Genomic DNA, 27,085 nt, shown 5'->3' with positions numbered 1-27,085 from the left:
AACGATTTATTTATGTTTCAACATTTATTTAATAATTTAATTTTGAGTAAATTGGCCCTCCATAGTAATGCAGTGCTGTAATAAATAAAAGTAAATAACAAATAAATAATTTATGATTGAAATACATTTATTTATTTGTAAAGTATTTTATTTTACATAAAAAAATGTTGCAATAACCATTAAACAAATTAAGAATAAATAAATTTGGCATAATGATCAAAATGTACACTGTCCGTTTATGTAAAATGATGCCTCAAATACATGCCTTGAAATAAAAAATAAAACAAACAAACAAACAAAAAGTAATAATTTTATTATATATTGTTACATATTTGTTTATTTGGCCTGTTGAATCATTCCATAATTTGTCTTCATGTCTATATCAAGCTTGTTACTATTGTTTTAACACATAAATTATTTTGCCAGTAGATCATCATCACCAGTCTTCAGATAAAAAAAAGTTTGAAACCCGTGTTACATGAGAATGAAATACAATACTATCAAAAGACCAGCAGAGAGCCCGTTCTGCATGCACACGGTTATTAGGTTTTGTGTTGTTGACAACCATCTGGAAGCACACACACCTCCCCAGTTAACAAACACAACTGTCCTGAATATCAGGGAACAAACTCATGCACAAGGCTGAGGTTGTAACAGTTATTGCTTGGATTTAGCCAGAAGTTAAAACAGAGAGGACGCGCACGTTGTTCCTAATAACATCTGGAGATGTTTCGTAAATAAAGCCATTCTGTGAGCGGAGCTCGAGGCCTTTGATTCCTGCAGCTCACACATCACCATCATCCGCGGTGGTCTCGCGCTTTAAACCGCCGCTGGGCTCCGCAGCCGCCGCTGCACAACAATAGCTGCAGCGCTCAACGCGTCTTTTTATTATTCTATCTGATACAGGATGTAAGTTACGAAAATCTCTATGCTTTAGAAACATGGAGACCAAGACTCGGGAATTGGTGAGTGAATGAGTGGAGACTGTTTGCTTTTTCCGACAGCTAGCGGGATAGACATGGCTAGTCAGTTAGCCTGTTCAGCTAAAGCGAAGGCTCGGTTGTCGATTTGAAATGTCTCTTTGATTGATACGAATCGGTAAATACTGAACTTTGGACAATGGACAGGTGTACACTGCTATATGTATTATTGTAATTATGTATTTAACAAGGGACCACAGTCGGTTAAATATGATGACAGAACAGCTAGCAGCTAACACTAAAGTAAACCGTTAGCTCAGCATTGCTGTTACAATGATGCTTGTGTCAGCTAAACCTCTGGACTTTACGTCACTAGTTTAAAAAGTCAAGTATCCCTTTTAGCTCTTATGACGCGTAACTTTGTGTGTGTGTGTTGTGTTTTTTTTTTTGTAAAATAGTTTGAGTTTGGTGTTGAAAGTGTTGTTTTCATAACAAGATTTGTGCTACTTAGCAGCTTTGGGTGTATTGCAGTTTTTCAAAGACGACTATATTTTGGTTTTTGCAGCCATGCCTTTTGCATAAGATGTTGTCTTTTTGACGAGATAAGACTAGATAATAAGGCTTTGCCATTGTATAGGACAGGGGTGTCAAACTCAGTTACTGGAGGGCCAGAGCCCTGCAGAGTTTAGATGCAGCCCTAATTAAACACACCTGATCCAACTAATAAAGTCCTTCAGCTTCAATTGAAAACTGCATAGTATGTGTATTGGAGTAGGGTTGGAACAAAACTCTGCAGGGCCGCGGCCCTCCAGGAACTGAGTTTGACACCCCTGGTATAGGACAACGAAATAACAGTTTGTGCTCCGTGTAAGTGATGACAAAATTTAAAGCAACAATATTAATGATAGATAATACAAATTATGTATAAAAACAGTCTTATTCTGCTAACATTCTGTTTAACCTTATAAAGCCTTAAATATGAATCTATACATCATCTATTTTTTCTTTAATAATGGAAGTTTAATTAATCTTTAGACATCTATAAAACATAAATGAAAGTTTACATAAATGTTTCATATTTTGTATCTTTTGATACATCAGCCTTTTATGGCTCATATAGCATGATATTGTGAGAACATGGAGCTCATACATATAGGAAAAACACATCAGTTTTACTCAAAGGTTCAAACTGCGCAAAAATATACAATTTGGTGCAGATGTTGCTATTTATATGGCCCAAAAAAATGTAAGTAAAATTCTGAGACCTTATGTAAATAAGTGAGATTTTTTTATAATATTATAGCAGGCTGCTTAAAATGAATATAAATATTATTTGTCACTCTGATTTGCTCTGTAAAGGCTTCTTTTAGTTTTATGATCTATGAGTTTTAATTGTGAGGGTCAAAAAACAAAATGCGATACAATGATGACTGAGAAATATGTACAGAAACATTATGAAGGAAAAGCATGTGGAAGGATGTGCACAAGTTTTACAGCAAAGTTTATCATGCTAAGTTATCATGCTGATAATTTAGAGGTATTAGAAATGAATGTATAAAGGCTTTATAGTATTAGGTTCCATTTGTGCCAAAAAGGAGTTGACTGCTTTGTAATATACATTTGTCCGGGTCTACAGTCGTGTACAGTGCAGTTATTGCTTGTTAAAAGATAAATAAGTATAATGTTGATGTGTATTTTCTAGGGCTGCAACAACTAATCGATAAAATCGATTATTATCGATTATGAAAATCATCGACAACGATTCTCATTATCGATTAATCGGGTCTGCCCACAGTGTACGTCCAACTTCAGCTGGTTAGTCAAATTACGGCACTGAATAATGCATTTCTATGGACAAAATGCATCTAAAAATAGTGGAGGAAACAGAATGAGATTCTGCCGGAGAAGCACGTGATCCAAGCTGCCCAAAACATGATAATTCTTTATTTTAAGCTTTAAGTTAATGCATAAGAGTAATGGCTTGCCCTGTCAGGCGCTTTGACAGATGCGTGTGCGTCCTCAGCGCAAAAACGTTCAGTTTACGGTCATATCCTTATCTATAAATGCCACAAATTCACGCGAGCATTTCCATTTTTGCATAAAGGTCCGTCCTGACAGTCTGTGTTAAGTTTAAAATACCGAATGAGCGCCGGCGCGGCGGGCGCGCGCACGCGTGTCAGACGGACAGAACACAGTAGAGAGGGAGACAATTAATAGGCTTTTCAGCGCAAACATATCCACTGTGCTGAATTATCTGTTGTTGAAAGTTAATTTAAGGTTTAAAAGTCAACATGCAGTGCGAATATTTTATGAGAGTAGGAACTTTAAAGGGATAACAGCGTGTAATTGTCTGTCTGAATATAAACATGAGACGCTCCATAACGGCCTTTTACAGGATAAAGAAATGACGAGGTGACTGTGATCAAAGTAGTTCCTGCAGAACATTACTCTTACCTGTTGGTTAACACTGAGTTTGTGTTTTTATTCGTCTTTATTATTATCTTTATTATTTTAATTTTTAATAGAGGTTTAAACTATATTCAATTTTTACAATGCTTAACAAATTTATGTAAGTTTAACAATGTGTTTATGTAAGGTTTGTGCCACTGCTGCTCTAAAGTAACAGTATTGGTGATAACCAAAATCATTTTTCGGCTTTCTGTACTGGTTAGTACTCCAATATGTGTAAGCTCTTTAGTAACAGTAGTAGGCTATTTTTAATGCTATAATATCATTATTGCTGTTATCTATGAAAGAAAACCAGAGCACTTATTTTTTTTTGTATTTTTTATTTGAGTATTTTTTTTCCGCGATACCCAATTGCAGTCAAAAAGTACATAAACAATACCAGCAAGAATGCAAGCTGTTATGAGGCCATTTTTTATTATTATGTCCAATAAATGACAATAACATTTTTAAATTTAAACAAATTTTTGACAAATTTCTAAAATATGTTTTCTCTTTATTATGATAAGTGGTCTAATAAATTAAGCACTGTATGTTTTCATAGCATTCAGTTGTCACGTTTGTTTGTAGAACATTGGGCAGAATGTAGAATAGTGTTTTTTTTGGTCAATATTTTTTAATCCGATTAATCGATTAATCGAAAGAATAATCGGCCAACTAATCGATTATCAAAATAATCGTTAGTTGCAGCCCTAGTATTTTCTGTATGTCATCAAAAACTGCTTTGTACAAAGCAGCAGTTATGCATGTTTACTGTTATTGCTGTTATTAATCTCAGTGAGCTTTCTGCAACACATTTTACAGATATACAGATAGTTTTAATAAGCTTTTCTAAAAAAAACTTTTTTCTAAAATTCTCAATATTATGACAAAGTATTAAGATGAAACCTATAGCTGACTATAGATTCATTCACATTTATAGATTAATTATAAATCGAAATGTTATAGATAAATCTAAGTGTTTCAGAAAAGTCATTATTGAAAAAATCTAAACATTTGTTAATTTACCTGGATATCTGTAAAATGAGAGCATTAACTTATAAAGCAACTGAGCTGAATGCATGTCAGGATGGATGTCACCACAAATAAAACAAAGGCAATAACATAAATAGACGTTCTTTTTTTAGCACTTTTTTTGCCATATTATTGCGTGAATGTATAGGCATATGCTTTGCTTAAGGTGCGTTATTTATATATAATTTCACAGTTGTTGTTTCTTCTCTCTCTACAGGTCTCCATACTGTGAGCAAGTCCAACCACCCTCCAGTAGTTTCTCCATCTTTTTCTCACTTTGCCCTTGGTGGGTGAAGGAGAGGATGGCTTCTCACATCCCGACTGTCCTGCTGCCTGTCTTGCTGGTTCTGATACCTGCTACCTGGGCAGGAGACTGTAAGGGCCAAAGACACGTTCTGCGGGGTGTCCCAGGATATGTCACAGATGGACCAGGAAACTACTCTGTGAATGGGAACTGCGAGTGGCTTATCAAAGGTTGGTGTCAAAAACTATAAAAACAAAGGGCTGTTGAATGAAAGAAGCATTATTATTATATAGTAGGATTTAAACAAATGACTGTTTTGCTTGTAATTCAAAGTCGGCATAAAATGAAAATGTGTTTTTTGTAAATGCATGTTATTCATCTTATTGTGAATCCATGCATGCTTCATTTTTACATTTAATTGAATTTTGAATTAAAAATGTCATAACTGGATCTTCTGGTGAAATTTTCCAATCATTTAGTTTACTTAAATCCCATCCCTTTCTTACAGCGACCTCAAGTTTGCATTAAGATCTGCCTCCATCAAAACAACCACTGATGGATAGAACCAAGTCTGCACCCCTTTCATTATGTTCTTTATTTGATTATCAATTTTACTTGGATATATTTCACAACACAGAAGAAAAGATCTGTTGCTACTTCCGTTTCATTACAACTTTGTTAGTAGTGATGGCTTGATTAGCAATTATTACAACTACCAATTTGAGTAACTGAGTGACCATGACCCTTCTCTCAATTTGTATATTTATTTCAAATATCTATCTCTTGAAGGTGATATTAAGACAAGCACTTGTATGTTTTTTTATTTCTGGTTGTAATGGGAACTCTTCTGTCCTCCTTCAGCTCCCAGCAGAAACCATCGCATTGTGCTTAACTTCACGTTTATGGAGACGGAGTGTACCTATGACTATCTTTTTGTCTATGATGGTGATTCCTACCAGAGCCCTCTACTGGCAAGTTTAAGTGGCACCACCCTACCACAACCAATTGAGTCCAAGTCTGGTAAGGTAAGATTAGGTATCAGTTTATACCATTTGTTCAACTGAGCCTCTGAGCCTTACTTTTCAGAGAATCAAAATGCTTCCCTTTAATGCTCTTGATTCGATGAGATTGTGAAGAAAGGAAGCTCCATTTTAGGTTTTTCCATTTCTCTCAGCATGTGTCCCTTTTATAACACTGTGAGTCATAAGAAACTATGCCAGTGCTCAGTTGATAGACGTCTTGTTCACAGTCTGTGTCTATTTTCCCACACTCATCATAATTAATCTTCTGTTATGTTCTTTACAAGATGCTGCTGCATCTCTTCAGCGACGCCAACTACAACTTGCTGGGGTTCAATGCCACGTACACATTTTCAGTTTGTCCTGGGGACTGCGGTGGTCATGGGCGCTGTGACGTAGCTACTGCCCGCTGTCAGTGTCATCAGGGGTGGGGAGGAATGGACTGCAGTACCCCTCTTTGCTCCCAGGTCTGCACTCAACATGACCATGGTCGCTGTGATAAGGTAGGCAAAAAGTAGCCTCTGCATTATGCATAAAGTGAGTACAGAATGTAGTTTTGTTGTTTTAATGTCACGTATTGTCTCCCTCTCTCGATAACAGAGGGGTGAGCATTGTATCTGTAGCCCTGGCTTTGTGGGACAGAACTGTCAGCTGGGTCTCCGTGACAACAGTGGGGCAGGGCACTGGTGGGAGGTGAGCCCAGGTGACGTTAAAGCAGCCCCTCGCACCGCCTCTGCTGGGGTTTACCTGGCTTCCACTGGAGCCATGTACATGTTTGGAGGTAAGGTGAAGGTTTCTCAGCTAACCTTTCCCATCACTGACTAATTGTTAATCATTTATCATGATTTGGAATGTGGGCAGCTATTTTACATGTTTACATATATGAAAACCCATTTATACTTGTGTGATAGAAATATTAAGCTTAATGTTTCAAGCATAACACAATTAAGTAGTTGTTTACAAAATTAAATAATTGTTTTTTATATGATCAGTCAATCAGTTTGCTAGATTATTATCTGTAAAATATGAACAACATTTTGTTTTTGTTTTTTATACAGCATTTTTATGGATTAACAATATATAGTTTTTCCACCTTACAAAAGCAAAAACAAAATGGTATAGCAATAGCAACTTTGTAAATGTAAAAAAACAAAAACATTATTGAATTAATATCTAATTTGTGGTTGTTAACTTTGAAAGCCTTAAAAATACATTTAGTAAAAGTCTTGTTTTCCTCTCAATTTTAGACTTTAGTAAGATCTTACCAGAAAATATTTTAGATTCGTTATCATGTGTAAATTTGCAAAATCTTGTATAATTGTAACTGCTGTATTTTTGTGTTAGCTTGTTTTTTATTTTGTTTATGTAACTCTTGTATTATTCAAATTCCATTTTTGCCATGAAGATAAGCTTAGATGCTGACATGGCAGTAAAAAATGAATAACTACTACTCTTCTTAAGTTTAAAACCTCAGCTTTAAAGTAAGCTTGTGGAGGGATTTATTTTAACCCTTGGTCTTTATTTACAGGGTTTGATCTGAACAGAGCACTGGAGGACCTTGTTGTTTACAATTTTTCAACCAATAATTGGGAACAGAGATCATATTTAAATAGTCCAGTAAGTTTCTTCTCTTTTTTTTTTTTTTTTTGTCTTTCGTATTTCTAATGACCTCTTTTCATTTTAATGATGCTCTAATTAATAATATATTTGTATCAGGCTCCTCGACATTCCCACACAGCAGTAGAATGGCAAGGCAACATGGTCATCTATGGCGGTGAGCTTGCCAACCACTCATTGGCTAGTGATGTTTGGGTGTACCGTGCACAGCAAGATGAATGGCAGCAGCTAGGCCAATCAAACGCTTCAGGGGCACCAAGGCTGGCAAATCACGCAGCAGCAATAGTAGACAACTATCTGTATGTTTTTGGGGGTGAGTAAATTGTATTCTTATTCTTTAGTGGAGAATATAAAAAGAGCAACGTGAGCATTATTGTCATTTTGTGAAAAACACAGGCAAAGATCATGATGCTCATCTCTTCATTCCTTTCCTGCCCTCTGTCCCCTAAAATGTCCAACTTTTCTGGTTGTGTTGTTCCCTTGATTGTTGTCTTTTTATATATTTTTTTTACTTTTCTTTAAAAATAATTGATCGACCTGTCATTATAGGAAGGACAGAGGAGGACATGTTTTCCTCATCGCTGTACCGGTTCCGGTTGAGGGATGGAGTGTGGGAAGCAGTTCAGCCTACAGGCGGAAAACCACCTGCTACTGCAGGACACAGCATGGTCTACCATGCCCCTTCCAAAACACTGCTGGTATATGGGGGACACAGACCTACCACAGCTAGGTATTGTACACTTGTGTGTGTGTGTGTAGTATAAGCTGAATTTATAGTAAATAAAGTGTTTGCTTATATCACTGTAAAATCTAAACCATTATATCCCAGCTCTTTATATAAAATTTGATACAATGTGTATGTCCACATACGTTTATCTGCATACATACAGTATACACATGTAGAGCTCTATGTATGCACTATATAGCATATTTCAACTGCTCGATTGCTTGTATCATTGCAAAATGTAAACTGCCCAGCTCTAATCAACTAAATTCGGCTGTCAGGCAGGAAGATATTGTAAAAATTAACATCATGATTTTCTGTAAAGCTGTGTGTATTGAGAAAAGCACTATACAGAACAATTTGACTTGACTGACAGCTGGAAATGCTAAAACAGATGCAAAATTTAAGTTGGGAATGTGTTCCTGTAGTGTAGTTCATAAGGAAAAATCACATGAATAAATTCAAGACAGTAATCTGCTACTTGTGTATATTTTCTGGCTTTTTTGTTCTTTTGATTTGTAATGTTACCATCTATTCCTGTCTCAAGGTTCAGTGTGCGTGTGAACTCAACTGATGCTTTCCATGTTGAGAAACGGTTTTGGACTTCCTTCCGTTCACGTTTTCCTGCCAGTGGCCCGAGGGAGAGAGCATTCCACTCTGCCACCGTCATCGGCAACTACATGGTGGTGTACGGTAAGTAGCAATCACATTGACATAGTAGTAGAGCTACAGACAATCTCATTGTGTCTGCAGTTTGACTGAGTGAATGGAATGTGAAGACTTTTAATTAATGGAGATCTGTTTTTCCTCTTAGGAGGGAATGTTCATATCCACTACATGGAAGAGAAGTGCTACGATGAGGAGATCTTTTTCTATCATCTTGGTTGCCATCAGTGGGTGTCTGTTGGAGAGAGCCTCAGTCAGCGTAAGTGTATATTTAATGGTCCGAGACGGAGTGAATCTGTTTGATATGTTTAGAGAGGAGATGAAGTATGATGATGTATGCAATTGATGACCCATGTTTCCCTGAGGATTTGTTGCACGAATAACAGGAGAGCCTGTAAGAACTCATGTTCAAGATGTTTAAGCCTGACTGGGGGCTTGTTATGACCTACTCTTGAGAGGTCATTTGTTGTGTAAATTCCCTTGTGTCTGATGCAGATTTACTTGCCTGCAGCTTTTAAACAAATGGATTGATGAGAAGTAAAACTCCCCTCAGATTTTTTTTTTAAATGTTGTAACTTAACCACAGGAAGCTGACATAGGTTTGGTACCCCTCATAGTGCCTGTCAGGATTTTTGGCATTGTTATTTTTGGTTTGCAAGACATTTTTCTGAAAGTTGGTTTTATTTTATAATGATGCTTCAGTTTAGCCCGCTAGAATATTGTGAATTTCACTGGGGGCTTCTTCTAACTCTTTAACCGTACAGCATTTTATTGTTTCCGTGCTTTAGTTATTATCAATATGTTATTTACATCGTTACTTCAGGATCTACATAAAGGGATGTTTTGAGTTAAGCTCAATCAGCAATTGATTACTATTGATTTTTTGATTTCAGAAAATGTATTTTTCAACCTGCCTTTCTTAAAAATAAAATCAGGGTTGAATTGAGGCAATTACAATGGAAGCAAATGAAGCCAGTCCATAAACGTTAAAATATACAGTGCTTCAAAAGTATAGCCACAAGACTTACATATTCTATGTTAATGTGTAAAATGACAGTAGCCCTCAGTAGTGGATGTGAGGCACTCTGAGTTTTTTTAATTATTTGTGCATATTATTTGTTCTCTGAAATGTCCTCTGTGCTCTTATAGGAGGTGCGTCGGTGAGGGGCCGATATTCCCATGTCGCAGCTGTCATGGAAGGCCGTGTGCTGCTAGTTGCTGGCGGTTACAGTGGGGTTGCCCATCGTGACCTTGTGGCATATAAAGTACCGCTGTTTGTAAGCAGTGACCCAGGAGACAGGGTAATAAATTTAGATGATACTTTTTCTGTTTCTTTTAGTTTTTTTTCTGTAAGTATTTGTACTATTGAAAGTATGCTTATGCTCACCAATGCTGTATTTATTTGATCAAAAATGCAAACATTAATATTGTGAAATATTATTATAATTTAAAATAACTATTTTCTTTTAATATACTTTAAAATCTGATTTATTCAGCCATTACAGTCTTCAGTCACACGATCCTTCAGAAAGCATTATAATATGCTGATTTTGTATGCAAACATTTCTTATATATTCATATTTTAATATTTTAGTGTAAAGCAATTCTATGATAAAAGAACAGCATTTATTTGAAACAGAAATCTTTTGTAACATTATGCATGTCTTGAATATCACTTTTTGATGAATTCAAAAGAAATCACACTGTTCTCAAACAGTTGATTGGTAGTGTATATCAAGGTGTGTAAATGTGTGCGTGTGTTTTTGTCTAACAGGACACAGTATGTGCTGAAGCTCCTGATGAAAGCTTATGCCTCAAGAATCCAGAGTGCAGTTGGTGTGAGGGTCGCTGCCGGGAGTACCAGCCCAACAACCCGGTAATACTTCCCCAGGCTCCTTCATTTGCATTTTGGTGGCTTTTGACCACTCATGCCCCTCTGATGCTAAAAGTAATTTTCACTTGTGTTTCTCACTCCATCATCTGATTTATGTGTGTTTGTATACAGTGTGGCAGCACCGGATGTCTGGGCCTGGCTCGTTTTTTGTCAGACTGCCAGTCGTGTCTGGTGTTCAGTGGGGTGCCAAACTCTCTGCCACGAGTTTCTGGGGAATTCGGCTGGTGTGTGCAGAATGAGTCCTGCTTGCCTGTTTCAGGTAAAGAGAGAGGAGAGCGCAGACCATAACATGGCTGTTAAAACAACCACACAGTTCTCAGTAAATCTTTATTTCTAGATACTTTTACAGTCTGTGAAATAACGTGTTACTGAGTATTGTTTGTAGATGACTTTTAGCAGTCATTCTGTGTTAATATCACTACTATGTGCTCTTCACTGGTTTACAAGCTAATATACTTGAAAGTTAAGTGACCTGAGTGTGTGGCGTATACTCCTTTGGCATATTATGAGTAAATATTGTACACTTTGACCCCTGGCAGAGCAAAGTGCATGCCGCGTGGACCAGATCTCTGGGGCGTACGGCTGGTGGGGGGAGCGCACGCGTTTCCTCACCTCCCTCCCCTTCTGTCGCACCGAGAACTATGTCCCGGGACTGCACCTGCTTACCTTCCAGCATCCACGTAATCAGTCACAACCTGACAAGGTACGACAAGTTCAATCCTCAGCTCTCATGACCTTCTACACTTCCCTTCTTTTATACAACTGCTCTAGGCATATAATTTCACTCCTTAAATAATAACAGTTGTTTGTTTATGCCCTCTTCTTGTGATTTCACTTATAATAATCAGTGTTTTTAGTATAATTCTTTTCATATTAGTTTGAAGTTTCGCTAAGTTTTAGTATTATTGTTGTTGTTTTTTTCAATTTTATTAGCTTTTGATTTTTTAATATGTCAGTTATTATTAATGTATATTTGTTACTGTAAACTCTTCCTCTGAGCCGTCCACCCAGCCTCTACTCTCCTTCTCTCTTACACTCATGCACACTTTTTATAGGTATCTATCCTGCGCAGTACCTCCATCATCCTCAATCCCTCTACAGAGATGGATGTGACTCTGCAGTTTCGGGGTTTCATTCATCCCTTATGGGGTGCCCTTCAGGAAACTGTTGCCATGTGGGCTCGAATACAAAAGCTCCACTTTACTGCTCAGATGGCTGCTGGACCCAACTCTCTTCAACTGGTATGGGAAATCACAAAATCAGGTTTCCTCTTTTAGACAAGATAGGCTTGGCATAAAGTCTCTTGAGGCATGTAACTTGCTAAGTCTCTTCTAAACCTTTCTTCCGTGTAGACGGATGTGCTGGGAAGGTGGTCCGCTCAGGAGGAGAAGGAGATCCGTATGCTATCCCGGCCGGATGGTTCCCGTCTGTTCCAGAATCTTACACGAGGAAACTGGTACCTAATCCAGGCGGAGGGCTACCTGAATAACTCCGCATCAGGACAGACCAGTGAGATGGCTCTTACCTGGAACCGCACCGCTTTACCTGGAGGCAGCGTAAGTGTTTATTACCGAACAAAGCAATATAAAAGGAGACTCTTATTCATATTGTGCATTTCTTCATTAGACATGATCATCAATGACCCTGCTGGCTAGTTCCTAGAACTACGTGGTGCGAAAGCGCCTTTTGTTTTATTAAATCCCCAAAATAATTGTTGTTTTTATTATAAATATTTTAAGTTGCATATAGGATTAAAATGTATAACTCAAATGTGATGGTTAAATCAAAAGATACAATCAGTGTTGGGGGTAACACATTTCAAGTAACTTGAGTTACGTAATCAAATGACTTTTTCAAGTAACTAGTAAAGTAACTCATTACTTTTAAAATGAACAAGAAAATTCACTTTTTCAAATAAGTAACGCAAGTATTTTTGTTATTAAAATGAAAAAGCAAGCCCAGGCCAGGTGACAAAGTAATACAAAAGAAACGCAATGCATTACTTTCAATTCAATAAAAAGTAACCAAGTAACGCAATTAGTTGCCTCTTTTAAGGAGTAACGCAATATTGTAATGCATTGCTTTTAAAAGTAACTTTCCCCAACACTTTATACAATATTCTAAAAATTATATAATGAATTATACAAAATATAAAAATTATACAACATGACTTTTATTATTGATGTTATCTTTATAATGCTCTTCATTGCTCTTTTACATTCTTTTCTTAATTTTCAACATTTTCTAGGAGATTTCTTTCCTGTTCCTCGAACCCTTCCGCTCCAATTCGTGTTCAGAGTACCGCTCATGTTCGGCCTGTCTGTCTGATCAGTCGTGTGGCTGGTGTCCCACTATGAACCTGTGTTTTCTGCGCTCTGACGTCGATCAGCAGCCCTGCATAGACTCGCAAGGAGAAGAGCGCCACCTACTGCTCAACCCTCAGCATTGCACACTGTGTGAGGAGTATAGAGACTGTGCCGCTTGCACTCAGGTACTGCATTCACATCGACATGTCTGAAAGTCTGCCATGAGTGTTTTGATCCAGAGCAGCATGCAGTCTGTTTACCAGCTTTCATGTTCTGTACGGCTGCAGTGGAGTTTCTCTCATGTCTGAATGTTTGTAGGACCCCTACTGTGAGTGGCAGATCAACTCCAGCAAGAAGGGAGATTATCTGTGCAGTCGCCGTGGGAGATTGGAGGGGTCTATCCGGGAACCAGGAGGGTGTCCTAAAGTTTGCAACCAGTGAGTTTGAAGCGATAAACTTGTCTATGAATTATTTGGTGTATGTAATATTTGATGAAGCTGAAGAACCTCAAAAAGATATCAACTTTAGTTTTTGTATACCATCCCTTTTCTCTCTCTTAACAGGAGGTTTACGTGTGGAGAATGTTTGTCTAACTCCAGTCAGTGTGCATGGTGTGAATCTGCTCAGTCCTGTTTCTACTTTGCTGCATACCTCACAAAGTTTCCCTATGGAGAGTGCAGGGACTGGTATGACAGGTAGGTTAGTGTAGCTTCTGCTGGGATTTTAGGTCATTTGTCTGATAAAAGCTAATGAAATCCCCTGTGTAGTTCACATACACTAGACACTTGTAGTGCTTAATGGGATAGTTCACCCTAAAATGAAAATTCTGTCATTAATTACTCACCCTCATGTCGTTCCAAAAAGTCAAACAGGACAAACATGAGGGGGAGTAAATGAGTAAATGATGATTCCTTTTTGTGGTTTAAACTGTAAATGACTGGCTGAATAACTGAAAATTTTCTAGACAGTTCACTTTAAAAATTTAAACCGTCACAAAACTAATAAACAATGGACGTGGACTTTAGTTTCATTGCCTTACATTTACAATGTTGTTCTTTTGGAACCCAGTCAGTGTGAATATAATTATAATAATGAAATTTTATTATTAATGTAATTATTGTAATTATAAAAATAAGATGGCAAAATATTACTATTGAATTAATAATAATTATTATAATGAATTACAGTATATTAGTAGTAATAATTTTCTTAATTTGCACTAGTGCTTGTTGTATTAAACTGCATAGCCTTTTATTGTTTTTGCTGAAAATTGTCCTCTCTGATCTTCTCTCCCCAGTGTTCACTCTGTCCCACAGTGTAAGCAGTGCTCTGCACTTGCCACCTGTTCAGAGTGCCTACAGACGTTTCAGTGCGGCTGGTGTGGAGACTACAACAACCCCACAATCGGCAGGTACGATAGCAACATGTCTGAATACACCAAACAACCATCAAGTTTAGTAAATCCTGATCTCTGTTTTCCTCCTCATATTATTTCCTGCCCCTCTGGTTTTCACAGGTGTTTGAGAGGTGACTGGGGTGGGATGGATGACCCCTTGGCTGTTAACTGTAGTATGGCTGTAGCTGAAGTGAAAGCCAACAGGTAAGATTAAAACATTTTATATCTATTGGCTAAATGAATGTCATTTGATTTTATTTACATCTCTTCCTTCTTCCATCAGCCCTGAGCCTCAAACTTTATCGCCCCCTCGGTTAATGGAGCTTGAGATGGAGATGGAGTTGGAGCTGGAGCTGCTGGAAGGGATGGAAGGAGACGGAGATGCCGTTTGGTCCTACCCATCCTGTCCAGATGTGGAGGAGTGTCGCTTGGGCTTGCATACCTGCCATCCCTCTGCTACCTGCGTGAACACCCCAACCTCCTACGAGTGTCACTGTGAGAGAGGCTTCACAGGAGATGGAGTGCACCACTGCAACCAGACGTGAGACTTTCTGTTACACTGTTGCAAGGGTGGATGTATTTCTTTATTACAGATCAGGAATAATCATAGTACATCCTTGTAATATATAATCATGTTCACGCTCTCTCTCAGATGTTATAACGAGTGCCGTCAGGGCCGGTGCAGCGGGAGTCCTCGGTTTGAGTGTGAGTGCTCTTTGGGCTGGACATCTGATCCAGCCACTCTAGTGCTGAGCGGAGTGGAGTGTGATGTGGATTGTGGATGTAACTTCCACAGCACTTGTATTACAGCTCCAGGGATCTGTGATCAGTGCCAGGGTAAAGATCCTTCTTGTGTGTTAACCCTCATTTCTCACATCCTTTTAGTAATCATAAGCTACTATATTTTTCTTTCCTTCCTCAGACTGGACAACAGGGCCGCACTGTGAGCACTGCAAGCCTGGTAGTTTTGGCTCCGCTTTGGCAGGGGGTGAAGGTTGCATTCCCTGTCAGTGTAACGGCCATGGTGACTCTCTACAAGGATTCTGCCATAACCAGACCGGCCAGTGCTACTGTACCCACCACACCCAGGGCCCACACTGTGAATCTTGCCTGCCCGGATACTATGGAGACCCCAGGTAAGTCTGAGAATTACCTGTTTTTATTTGGTGAGGAAGGTGCCTTCAAATTTGAGGGCAGATAAAAATGTGGCGTAAACCAGGGGTTTTCATTTGGGTGTCTGTTGAAGTTCACCAAAAAATAAAAATTGTCGTCAACATGCACTCTCTCCTGTTGCTCCAAACCTATATTTTTTTTTATTCTTCTGTGGAAGTTATTTTGATAAAATGTTGGTAAGCAGTTGCTGGTTCCATACTATGGAAGTCAGTGGGATTTTAGGTCTAATCCTAAAATACAACACTTGGTTTTATACAATATGTAACATTTGAAATTCACATTTCTCTCACAGGAACAATGGTACCTGTTTCAGGCAGTGTCAGGGTCGCTCTGTTCTGCTTTCTTCTTCCTCCTCTGTACCCCTGTCCCTCTCCTCCTCTCTGGGGTGGCATGGAGCAGTCGGTGGTCATGGTGGGCTCTCTCACTGCCTGTGGGTCCTCTCTGTCTCCCAGGATTTGGCACCATGCATGCCAGGGCAGTCATGCCCACCCGTGGCGCTGACCTGGCACCCAGATTCACACACACAGTGCACAGTGAGTAGATTATTCCACATCATTAATCTGTCAATCACTGTCAAAACAGCATTAAAACTATAGTTACAAGCAATTTTTTGACCAGAAATGTTTGCATTTCATTATCCAACAGAACTCCTATGTTTACGTATTTGACGGCTTGCCACAATTCCTCAGCAACGATGTTGTGCACTCTGACCACAACCTTATTGGAGCATTTTGTGGCACAACGAGAATGGAGCCAATTACTGTTGAGGCTACATCAGGTACTTGACAAAACTAAGGACTGAATAATTGTGTTTTTCATCACACGCAAAGCAAAGTTAGATAAAACTTTTAAGGTAGCACCATGTAATTATAAATCACGTGATTTCTTCTTCTCTAGGGGTGGTATCTGTGTATTTTGAGGCAAACGTTACCTCAGGGCGTGCTCAGGGTTTTAATGCTTCGTTCTGGGTGAAGCGATGTGGAAATGCAAGTTCTGGAGAGGGTACAGCCGTTTCACTCGAGTGCCAGGCAGGAGCTCAGTGCATAAATGGGATCTGTGAATGTCCCCATGGTTTTGGTGGTCCACAATGTGACCGTCCTGTCTGTCCAGGGAATTGTGGAGCAGAGGAAGGCAGAGGCATTTGCAATATGGTGTGTGACATTCTAATTGCAGCCAGTTGTTTTGCTTTAGAGCATAAGAAGCACATTAAAATGGATTTTAGGTATGTCCCACAGTTCTCATCTTGCATGTTTGCATATACATTTACAGACCCTTGGCCTGTGTGTGTGTACAGAAGGCTGGGCTGGATCAGACTGTTCTTCTATCTCTGACTCGGACAGCCTGGTTTGGGAAACATTGCTTGACACTCAGCTCTCTGCAGTAAGATTAACTCTCTCTTTCAAGACTATAGGAATGAGTCACTGTTCTTACAGGCTCTCAGTTTTTGGTTTCATTTCCTCCCACAGAATAAAGCGCACAGGTTCCTCCAGAGGATGGGTCACTCCCTAGTGTCCGGGCCACAGGGCACTCTTTGGATGTATGGAGGACTCTCACTCCCAGAGGGCATCCTGGGAAATTTTTATAGGTAAATTCTTGTACATTGTACTTGATGTAACTCTTTTTTTTATACATTTTTCTATAATACATTTTTATTGGTCTAGGTATTCTGTGGCTGATCGTCGCTGGACTCAAATGTTGACCAGTTCAATGGAGGAAAATTCAATGCCCCTGTCCCGATACCATCATGCCTCTGCTCTGGTGTATAATCATGACCCATTTTCTGGCTCCCAGGCAGCCACTCACAGTTTAATGTTTGTGGTTGGTGGGGTCACAAAGAAAGGTGTTGCAAACGACACATGGTGTCTGAACCTCAGCAGTCTGGTGTGGAAGCAATATAAGGTATCACATGTTCAATATCCTCACAGTGCTCTTATTCTCCTTTTCAACTCTGTCGAGTGTTAACTGACGTCTGTGTTTAGAGCTCAGTGCTTCCCCCTGTGGCTGGACACACTCTAACTGTGCGAAGAGGCTCATCTGTGCTGCTGATTGGAGGTTACTCACCAGAGAATGGCTTTAATCATCATTTGCTGGAGTTGAATCCTCAGTCTGGGAACTGGACTATCAGTCCACACACTGGCACACCCCCTACAGGTAGAGAGTGAGCACTGCACTTTTTCTGGCATAGTTGGGACATTTTGTCTGACTAGGACTGTGCAATTAATCGCATGTGATTGTCATGCGCATCTCGTCAGTAAAGCCGGTTCCGTGATTGGCAGTAAATCGCCATCACCTGCTTTCAAACTACACAGAGCCATGGTTCACTGACAAGCTAGGCAATTTCGTGTTCATAATCAAATGCGATTCGTCTGTGATTATGAACGTGATATTGCCTAGCTTGTCAAATGTCTGACAATTAATTGTCTTACAAATAATTGCACTTAACATTTTAATTGCCTGTTTTGTTCACTTAAAGTTTAAGCTTAATACCTGTACACATCATGAAGAAATTATTTATTCAAATGGTTTACAATAAAGTAGGGTTTTTTTTAAGGGTTTTATGAACAAATATACTATAGTATGCTATAATATAGTATACAGAAGTATACACTACAGTTCATTTTTTTCAAGAAGAAATTAATACTTTTAGGAGGAGTGCATTAAATTAATTTAATGAAAGTCTTTTATAATATTGCTAAAGATTTCTGCCAAATAAATGCAATTTTATAAGCACCACATCAGCATATAAGACTAATTTCTGAAGGATCATGAAGACTGGAGTAATTTTAACTTCGATATCACAGGAATAAATTACATTTTAACACCATTATTTTAAACTGTACTAATATTTCACACTATTACAGTTTCAGAGTGCCTCTGTGACCATAAAATACTACTTTGAAAAATATACAAAAAAATCTTACTTCTATCCTTAATTCTTCACTTTCTTCTCCAATAATGGGCAAAAAGTATTTGCCATTACACCAATATTAAAATGAAGTGAAGCAGCTCTACACTCCTGGTTCAATTCTTCTTCTGTCCTTCACCTTTTCAGGTCTTTATGGCCACTCAGCAGTGTATCATGAACAGACTGATGCTGTGTACGTGTTTGGTGGTTACCGTTTCCACGTTGAAGCTGTAGAACCTTCAGGAGAACTTTACAGTCTTTATTACCCCAATCTTACTTGGTCTTTACTGGTGCCCTCTCAGGGAAACAAGGTACCTATAACAAACAAACAAATGGTGGGCAGAATGATGAATGCATAAGCAGTTTGGCAGGTAGATGACATTAATCATCTCTCTCTTTCTCCAGCCTCTCTCTCGTTTCTTCCATGCGGCTGCTTTAGTGAAGGACACCATGGTAATTGTTGGAGGCAGGACAGGGGAAGAGGATTACAGCAACACAGTTTCTCTCTATCAGATCAATTGTAACACATGGATACAGCCAGGTAGCAGTCATATCTGGATACAGTATATTAATTATGCACTTGGTAACACTAGTCTGTGTTTACTGACAGAATTGTGTTGGCCTTTACTTGTACCATTTCTCTAGTGTCCTCAGTGGGTGAACCTGTAAACCGTTCGGTTTCCTTGGCTATGACTGGGTGGGGTGGTCGTCTGTTCCTGTCTGGAGGTTTTAATGGAGTGACGCTGGGGCGACTTTTGACTCTTTCCTTGCCAAGTGACCCCTGCGTCCTGCTGCCCACCCCTGAGGCCTGTAACAGCAGCACTGGCAGCTGTGTGTGGTGCAGAGGTACCTGTGCTTCATCAGATACTGCAGAAAGGTACTACAGGAACTAGTATCATCTTTATTCACAGTAGGCTACTATGGCTACCAGAGTGTTTTTAAATGACTGTATCTCCTCTTCTGTTTTTAACAGATTGGGTTGTGCTATTGGACAGACTACCTGTTCTCCCACACCCCGTTCCCCAGATCAGTGTCGCAGACTCAAAACCTGCAGCGAATGTTTGGCCCGCCATCCTAAAACATTTTCCAGCCCTATGCAGGTATGATCATCACATCACAATCCAAAGTACTCCCATGGTGTAGCATTTTAAGACTGATCTATTTAGTAAAAGCACTGCATAGCCCAACCGTATCTAATTAACAGATTTGACTAGGCTTTTTTATGGCCAGTGAAAACAAATCATATTGTGTACCGTATTGTTCAAATGTTTGTGGTCAGTCACATGAAAAAAAGTCTTCACTGTTACATGATCTTTCAGAAATCGTCTTAATATGCTGATTTGGTGCTCAAGAAACATTTTTATTATAAATACCAATGTTGAAAACAGCTGCTTAAAATTTTTTTTTTTTTTTGTGGAAACAAATACATTTTGCAGGATTATTTGAATAGAAATTAAAAATAGCATGTAGTTGTAATAGATTTTTTTTTTGTAACGATATAAACGTCTTTTTGATTTTTACTGGGATTTAGCCTCACTTTTAATGTGTCCTTGCTGAATAAAAGTATTATTTTCTATAAAAAAATCTTACTGACCCCAAACTTCTGAACAGACACATTGCTAAACTTTCTAAGATCAATAGGAAAGGTTTAAAATTTAAAGCTGATCTTATAATTAAAAAATGGCATGAAATTCTCTCAATTTTTCAGCCTGCTCTGCAGTGTAAGTGGTGCACAAACTGTCCTGAGGGAGCATGTATCAGCAGCTCAGTAAGTTGCACATCAGAGCATGACTGCAGGATAAACCAAAGAGAGATCTTCCTCTCCAGTAACTGCACTGAGACCAGCTGTGAGGCTTCTGACTGCCCCAAATGCACAGCTTCTGGGAAATGCATGTGGACACGCCAGTTCAAACGCACAGGTGAGAGTGACCACACAATGAGCATGATTCTGTGGAGCCCCTAAAAGGATTTCAAAGATTTTTTATTTGTTTTCAAAACTTCAGCATTCTGTTGCAAAAGTATTACGCTCACTGAGAAACTTGTTTGCTTGAAAAAAATCTTTAAATATAGGATTTCCTCCCACCTCATAAAATTTCCATCACCATTTTTGCATTCTCTTGCAGAAATGTGGCCTTCCCCAGAGAAACAAATCCCACAGCAAGTGTTTCTTGGGGAATGCTGAAATGTTTATATGAAGGCCAGCAAAAACAACTTGTGCTAAACGGCTAAAGTTTTGACTCTTGGTTTAACCATCCAGGTGAGACCAGACGTATTCTGAGTGTGAACCCAACTTACGATTGGACGTGTTTCAGCTATGCCTTGCTTAACGTGTCTCCCATGCAAGTGGAGTCCTCTCCACCAATGCCTTGCCCTGAACCCTGCCATGAAATCAAAACCTGCAGCCAGTGTTTAAGCTCTCGGGGCTCTGATGGAGGCTGGCAGCGCTGTGTTTGGAGCATGGCACTGCAGCAGGTAACATTTTTATAAAGTTTGTTCCAACTCGGTAACTTTCTACAAGAAGTTCAACCAGTAACCTTGTCACCTGTCCTCTTTCTTCTCCAGTGTATGAGCCCCTCCTTTGTTCCATTGCGCTGTGAGGCAGGTCAGTGTGGCCGTTTGCTCGCGGATGAAGACTCCTGCTCTCCCCAGTGCTTCCAGCTCACTCAGTGCTCTCAGTGCATTTCTATGCCACAGTGTGGCTGGTGTGCTGTCCGTGGAGGAAACGGGGCAGGACGCTGTCTTCAGGGAGGACTTAATGGTACATGTATTTAAATCTTTCTGCAGATTAAGGTAGTGAAAATAATGACACTGAATTTATGATTAGGTAATGAGTAGTGAAATGTTTTAGAAGGCTGAATTGTTGGATGGTTTCATGTGGGTACAATTGGTTGCTCATTATTGCAAAAATAATGGAGACAGTCATAAATTAATCATTTTTAGACACAAGAAGGCAAAAATGTGTTATTCTAACATGTGTTGGAAAAAGAGAGAGGCTGAAGAGTGTAATGAGAAACAAAAAAGTAGTACTAGTGTGTTGCTGTTAACACAAAAATATCCCGTTATGTACAATATACAATTATTTGAGCACTCATTGACATGATTGACCTATAAGAATCAAGTATCACAGATATGATATTGACTTTTGAGATCTAACATACAGGCAGTCCACGTTTGTGCTGTTAGGCCCCACACATTACACACACTTATTTTTTTTATTTTTATTTTTTAAATGAGATTAAAACTTAATTTTCTTTATTCTCTCTACTTACTGAAGGTGTGAGTGAGGCTTTTTGCCCACAGTGGAACAGTAGCTGGTCCTTCCTGCATTGCCCAGAAGAGGACGAGTGTGCCAATGGACACCACCACTGTAACATCACCCAGGACTGCCATGATCTGCTTGAAGGCTACCACTGCACCTGCAGACAGGGCTACGTACTCAGCAGGTATATTTAACAACTTTCATTCCCAAACAATATCAATGGCTTTCCCATGGTTGAGTAGTTCATTTATATTTTCTTCTCTCACTCTCTTTTTCAGTGTGTCGGGCCAGTGTGAGCCAGTGTGCGTTCAAGGCTGTGTTAATGGGACCTGTGTGTCCCCAGGAGTCTGCCAGTGTCACTTTGGGTTTGTTGGAGAGAACTGCTCCTCACAGTGCCGCTGTAATAAACACAGTAACTGTAAAAGCATCTCTCAGCTGGAAACCTGTCTAGAGTGCAAGAATAACACAAAGGTACTGAAGCATTTATTGTATACTGTTATTGAAAATATCCTCATATATTGCCTTCTGTTTAGTCTCTTATGCTTAACAATGCAGAATTTCTATAATAAAAAAAATTGTAAAAACAGTAATATTGTGAAACATTACAAATTTAAAATACTGTTTACTGTTTTTGCCTGTAGTGGTAAGCCATTACTTTAGTAGCCATTACTCCAGTCTTCAGTGTCTCATGATCCTTCAGAAATCATTCTAATATGCTGATTTGGTGCTCAAGCAACATTTCTTATTATTATCACAGTTGAAAAGTGGTGCTGCTAATATTATTTGAAAACTGTGATACATTTTTCAGGGATTCTTTAATGAAAAGAGTTCTAAAAGCATTCATTTGAAAGGAGATCTTATGTAACATTATAAAAGTATTTACTGTAACTTTTGATCAATTTAATGTGTCCTTGAAGAAAAGTATTTCCTTCAAAAGAAGACTGCTAGTAATACTATGTTTATGTTATTATTAGACTATAGGTCACCTCTATATCTTTCTTATTTTTAGGGTCAGCACTGTGAAAAGTGCAAGCCGTTGTTTGTTGGCTCAGCCATGGGAGGTGGGATGTGTCGCCCCTGTCGTGAATTCTGCAGAGGAAACAGCGACATATGTCTGTCCAAAGAGGAGCATCGGAGGGCAATGGAAAATCCAAAAGACTATCCACTGGACCGTGAGAGTGTAAGCAATTTTTGGAAATCGTCTTTCCTTTCTGTATTTGGTATATGAAGACTTGATGCAGGGCCTGAGTCATTCATTATATGCTTTTGCTTTTCAGATTGAACAATGGGCAACAGAAGGCCCTACTGAGGACAATGCTGTGTGTGTGAGCTGTCAGAACAACAGTGTGGGGGATAAGTGTGAGAGCTGCCTCAGTGGCTACTTCCTGCTGCAAGGGAAGTGTGAGAAGTAAGTGCATCAGAAAATTTGCATCGTCTATAATTGTGCTCCAATATTTCATTAGGTGTTTGCCACTTTTATTCTTTCGGGGTGAAATATATATGCAATATATTATTTAATTGTACTGTCAAAAGTTGGCGCATATTTACGGAAAATTGGAAAAACGATTTGGCAGGTGGCTTCTAAAGCATATTAGAGATTGGAAAATGTCTCCATCTCAAAGGTTTTCACATCCCTTTATAAAAAATACAATGTTTCTGGATCTAACATAAATATTTCCATTGTTTGTTTGTAGATGTCAGTGTAACGGCCATGCAGACACGTGTAATGAACATGATGGCACTGGCTGCCCCTGCCAGAACAACACTGAAACCTCATCCTGTCTGAGCAGCCCACAGAATGACCGCAAAGAGTGTTACAGACAACAGGTAACGGCCAGTTCATTACAACCAATGACATTACACTCCATGTTTCACAAATAAGACCTTATATGAAATCCTGTTTATTCTTCTTACAGTGTGCGAAATGCAAAGACTCATTTAACGGCAATCCGGTTAATGGGCGGCAGTGCTACCGGCAGTTCAATGTGGACAATGAATGCTGCTTCGACCCCACATCACAGGTCAACTGCTTCCATGAACCTAACATCCGCAATCTGCTTAGGGGCCGCACAGTGTTTTTTTCGGCTCAGCCCAAGTTCACTAACGTGGATATCCGTGTCACCATCGACGTTACGTTTGGAGAGGTTGAGGTCTATGTGTCCAATTCGCACGACACCTTCATTGTAGAGGTCGACCGCCAGACCGGTGTGCATACCATCAAGATTGAGGATGAGGCCACCTCTGCGACCACTTACCGCGGAGAAAAGGAGGTTCCTCTCGCACCACCGTCACCCATGAAGGTGTTTGCGAACTCCTCATCAGCATTGCTCGGCACGCTGCAGGCCACAAAGTCACACGGGACAGAACGTGAGATACGGGAAGAACGAACCGAAGGTCTCATAACCTACATCATTGTGTGGAAACCACAGACGGTGTTGATTGTACGTGGCGTACGGGACCGTGTGGTCATAACCTTCCCGCACGAAGTGCACTCGCTCAAGTCCAGCCGCTTCTATATTGCTCTGCACGGCGTGGGCACGGATACTCATAACGGAGAATCCCAAGGCCTCCTCTTTCTCCGACAGGACCAGGCTCACATTGACCTCTTTGTCTTTTTCTCTGTTTTCTTCTCCTGCTTCTTCCTCTTCCTGTCTGTCTGTGTGCTGCTCTGGAAAGTCAAGCAGTTCTTAGACTTCCGCCGTGAGCAGCGGCGCCACATTCAAGAAATGACCAAGATGGCCTCTCGTCCGTTTGCTAAACTCACTGTCTACCTAGAGCCAGAGGAGCCGCAGCTGGTTTACTTGCCCTCGGCTGGAGGGGGCAGCACTGTGTCCCTCGCCCACATCCGAACAGGCAAGCTCGGTGGCATGGTGATGGGCCAGAGGGGACGACCCGGAGCTCTGTCCTACAAACACGACCCTAGCACAGGCACTGTCACTCACCACCACCACCATCTCGCTCTGAGTGGAGGCAACAATGGGCAGCACCTTCCCCTGCACTACCTGAACACTCACCACTACGCACCCAGCTCTACGGCAAACCCGACTTCGCATCACCACCACCATCATCCGTCCTCACACAGCAGCTACCAGCATTTCTGCCGCTCCGACCCCTTCCTGTCCCAGCTCATGGGCTTTTCGTACTCGTCCTTCAAAGTTGGGCCAATCACTCTGGAGCCCACAGATGACGGGATGGCAGGGGTGGCCACCGTGCTCATACAGCTGCCAGGAGGCATCCTTGCTCCCAACCGGGCCTGCTTGGGTTCGGCACTTGTCACGTTGCGGCAGAATTTACAAGAGTACTGCGGACACGGAGGAGCAGGAACGCATCCTGGTGCCGGGGGCGGCCGAAAAGGCTTGCTGGGCCATCAGCATCTAACCACCATGGCCATGTGAAGAGAACGTAAGAAGATGAGGAGAAATAGATTGAAAAGGAAAAAACAATCATGAGAGTGAACAGGAAGGACAAAGGAAGTTGCAGAGATGTTAAAGGGACAGTCCACCCAAAAATTATTTTTGGCATTTACTCACCCTCATTTCGTTCCACTTTCGTTAACTTACTTTTTTCTTCGCAACACACAAGGTTTTTTTTGAAGAACTGTTTATGTCCATACAAAGAAAGTCAATGGGTTCCAAAACCAAATGACATTGGAACTCCACTGACTTTTTACCAAACAATTTTGGACCCCATTGACTTTCATTTTTCAAAATATTTTCCTGTGCATTCTGCTGGTAAATTATTGCTCTGTTGAGGGTTACAAAAGGGATGTATTTATTACAAGAGAGGAATAAGGTGAATCATAGGAAATGTGACTTGTACATATACTGTAATTATTAAGTGTCGTTTACTTGTTTATCACTCCTAAAAAGCTCCATATTGACTTAAAGCAGCAACCTTTATGCAATGCACTACTCGTATCTCCATGCTTTGTTGCTGCATTCTTTTGTCCTATATACACTACTGAAATCAGCTGGACAAGCTGATGACTACGGCATGACATTGACCGGTGAAAAAGTTGTCTTTGCAGCTGAACCAATGTGCTTTATATCCTCATGTGACAATCTGAACTGCCATCCAAACCAAGAGACGGTGCAACATGTCCGCTTGAATGTGCAAAACATTGATTGTCTGCAAAAAAACCGGCACAGTTGTTGTAAAAAAAGAAAAGAAAATGTAGTTGTGTAGTGCTTTTGTTACTGGTATTTTGTCATGGCTGTGACTGGTCGATGCTTCCTGTAATATAGCAGATTTGAATCTAGTCAATAGGTCTGTTTCATGGTGAGCCATTGGCTTATTTTTATACATATTCATTCAGACTGAAGATGCATTTCAGACTGTCATTCGATGGTTTATGGTCACACGTCCTTATTGTTTGCATTAATGACATGCCTTTACTCACTTTGCCTTGACCAGATGCTAATATAACTGTGTGACAGAATCCTCCCACTCTTTTTGTATTAAATTTAGGATTGAATTTCTATTCAAATTTAGGCCATTAATCTTTAGTGCTGCAATTGTGTGTGTGTGTGTGTGTGTGTATGTGTGTATGTATGTATATATATATATATATATATATATATGAAGGAATAAGCTGATTAACAAGGAACGTTACTTTTTTTCACATTGTGTAGGAAATGAAGGATACTGTTTTTTTTGTTGTTTTTTTTTCCTTTCTTACACTAATTATTTCATATTAGTTTAATTTTTGTAGGACTTACAGCATGTATTAACGATGTGCTAATGTTTTATTTCCGATGATCAATGAAATTTATCACACAAGCTGGGTTGCTGCAGCATTTTCATTTTTATTTCAGTGATGGGTTATGTTTAGCTAGATCTATGAGATGTGTTGAACAAAAAGTGCAATGGAAATTTTAAACATATTATAGTATGCTCCTGGTGAGACACTATAAGGTAATGGAATGAAGTGGAGAAAACATTGAAAACACTGCAGTTTGTTACAGTATTGCCATTTATATGGAAATTCCGTTGTTTTGCTTTATTGCTGTATTTTTATTTTTATTTTTTTTTTTGAGGATGGACTGTTATTTTCTGTGTAATCTGGTATTTATGTAGGACAGGTTGATGTAGACAGTAACTTTTTTTAAATTTTTTTTTTTATTATTAAAATCATAGTGAATTAGAAGATATTTTGAAAAGTGTTCATTTGACATTGATTATTTAATGTAAATAACAGAAACATAACAGGAGAAGCCATATATTTATCTCTGATTCCACTCTAGAGAAAGGAATTTTAAGCTAAATTGGTTCGTTTATTAGGTTAAACCAGAAAAAGTGATTGTGATGTAAATTATGCACAAGACCAAAACAGATTTGGGTTAGAATATGGTAAAGAAAGCTTTGTGTTCTGTTCAGACATTTTCAAATGCTTTTACAGTTTTTACTGTGGTTGGTGCACATGTCTTTGATATTTAACAGCGGTTTGTCCATAATAAAATATCATACATTAATGCTTACCAGG

The 27,085-nt window shown here is 39.4% G+C and overlaps 1 protein-coding gene across 1 annotated transcript; it reads left to right on the top strand.

The window, feature by feature from the left end:
• Positions 1–702: 702 nt before the first annotated feature.
• Positions 703–27,080, top strand: LOC306887492 (multiple epidermal growth factor-like domains protein 8). Its single transcript, XM_079445251.1, has 44 exons — positions 703–965; positions 4,618–4,874; positions 5,506–5,669; positions 5,951–6,166; positions 6,264–6,444; positions 7,192–7,280; positions 7,380–7,593; positions 7,830–8,010; positions 8,552–8,697; positions 8,819–8,929; positions 9,820–9,971; positions 10,445–10,546; positions 10,676–10,823; positions 11,104–11,267; positions 11,620–11,805; positions 11,917–12,120; positions 12,813–13,055; positions 13,189–13,307; positions 13,434–13,565; positions 14,168–14,281; positions 14,387–14,470; positions 14,550–14,807; positions 14,919–15,103; positions 15,189–15,402; positions 15,732–15,972; positions 16,085–16,217; positions 16,337–16,590; positions 16,709–16,819; positions 16,906–17,024; positions 17,101–17,338; positions 17,419–17,590; positions 18,492–18,655; positions 18,750–18,885; positions 18,990–19,221; positions 19,318–19,444; positions 20,053–20,263; positions 20,602–20,816; positions 20,907–21,102; positions 21,619–21,787; positions 21,882–22,074; positions 22,613–22,783; positions 22,881–23,011; positions 23,298–23,430; positions 23,520–27,080. The coding sequence occupies exons 2-44, from the start codon at positions 4,703–4,705 to the stop codon at positions 24,996–24,998; spliced, it is 8,604 nt and encodes a 2,867-aa protein (XP_079301377.1). The 5' UTR covers positions 703–965; positions 4,618–4,702; the 3' UTR covers positions 24,999–27,080.
• Positions 27,081–27,085: the final 5 nt, after the last annotated feature.

The sequence above is a fragment of the Barbus barbus genome (genome assembly GCF_936440315.1).
Source record: "Barbus barbus genome assembly, chromosome: 21".
NCBI lineage: Eukaryota > Metazoa > Chordata > Actinopteri > Cypriniformes > Cyprinidae > Barbus > Barbus barbus.
The sequence above is the reverse complement of the archived record's forward strand: the minus strand, read 5'-3'. Positions and strand labels throughout refer to the sequence as shown.

Excerpts from the sequence above, each read along its gene's own strand:
- LOC306887492 (XM_079445251.1), top strand. The coding sequence starts at position 4,703 with ATGGCTTCTCACATCCCGACTGTCCTGCTGCCTGTCTTGCTGGTTCTG. Across the intron at positions 17,025-17,100 it reads ATCCTGGGAAATTTTTATAG|GTATTCTGTGGCTGATCGTC; the intron begins GTAAATTCTTGT and ends TTATTGGTCTAG. Across the intron at positions 19,445-20,052 it reads CATTTTCCAGCCCTATGCAG|CCTGCTCTGCAGTGTAAGTG; the intron begins GTATGATCATCA and ends TCAATTTTTCAG.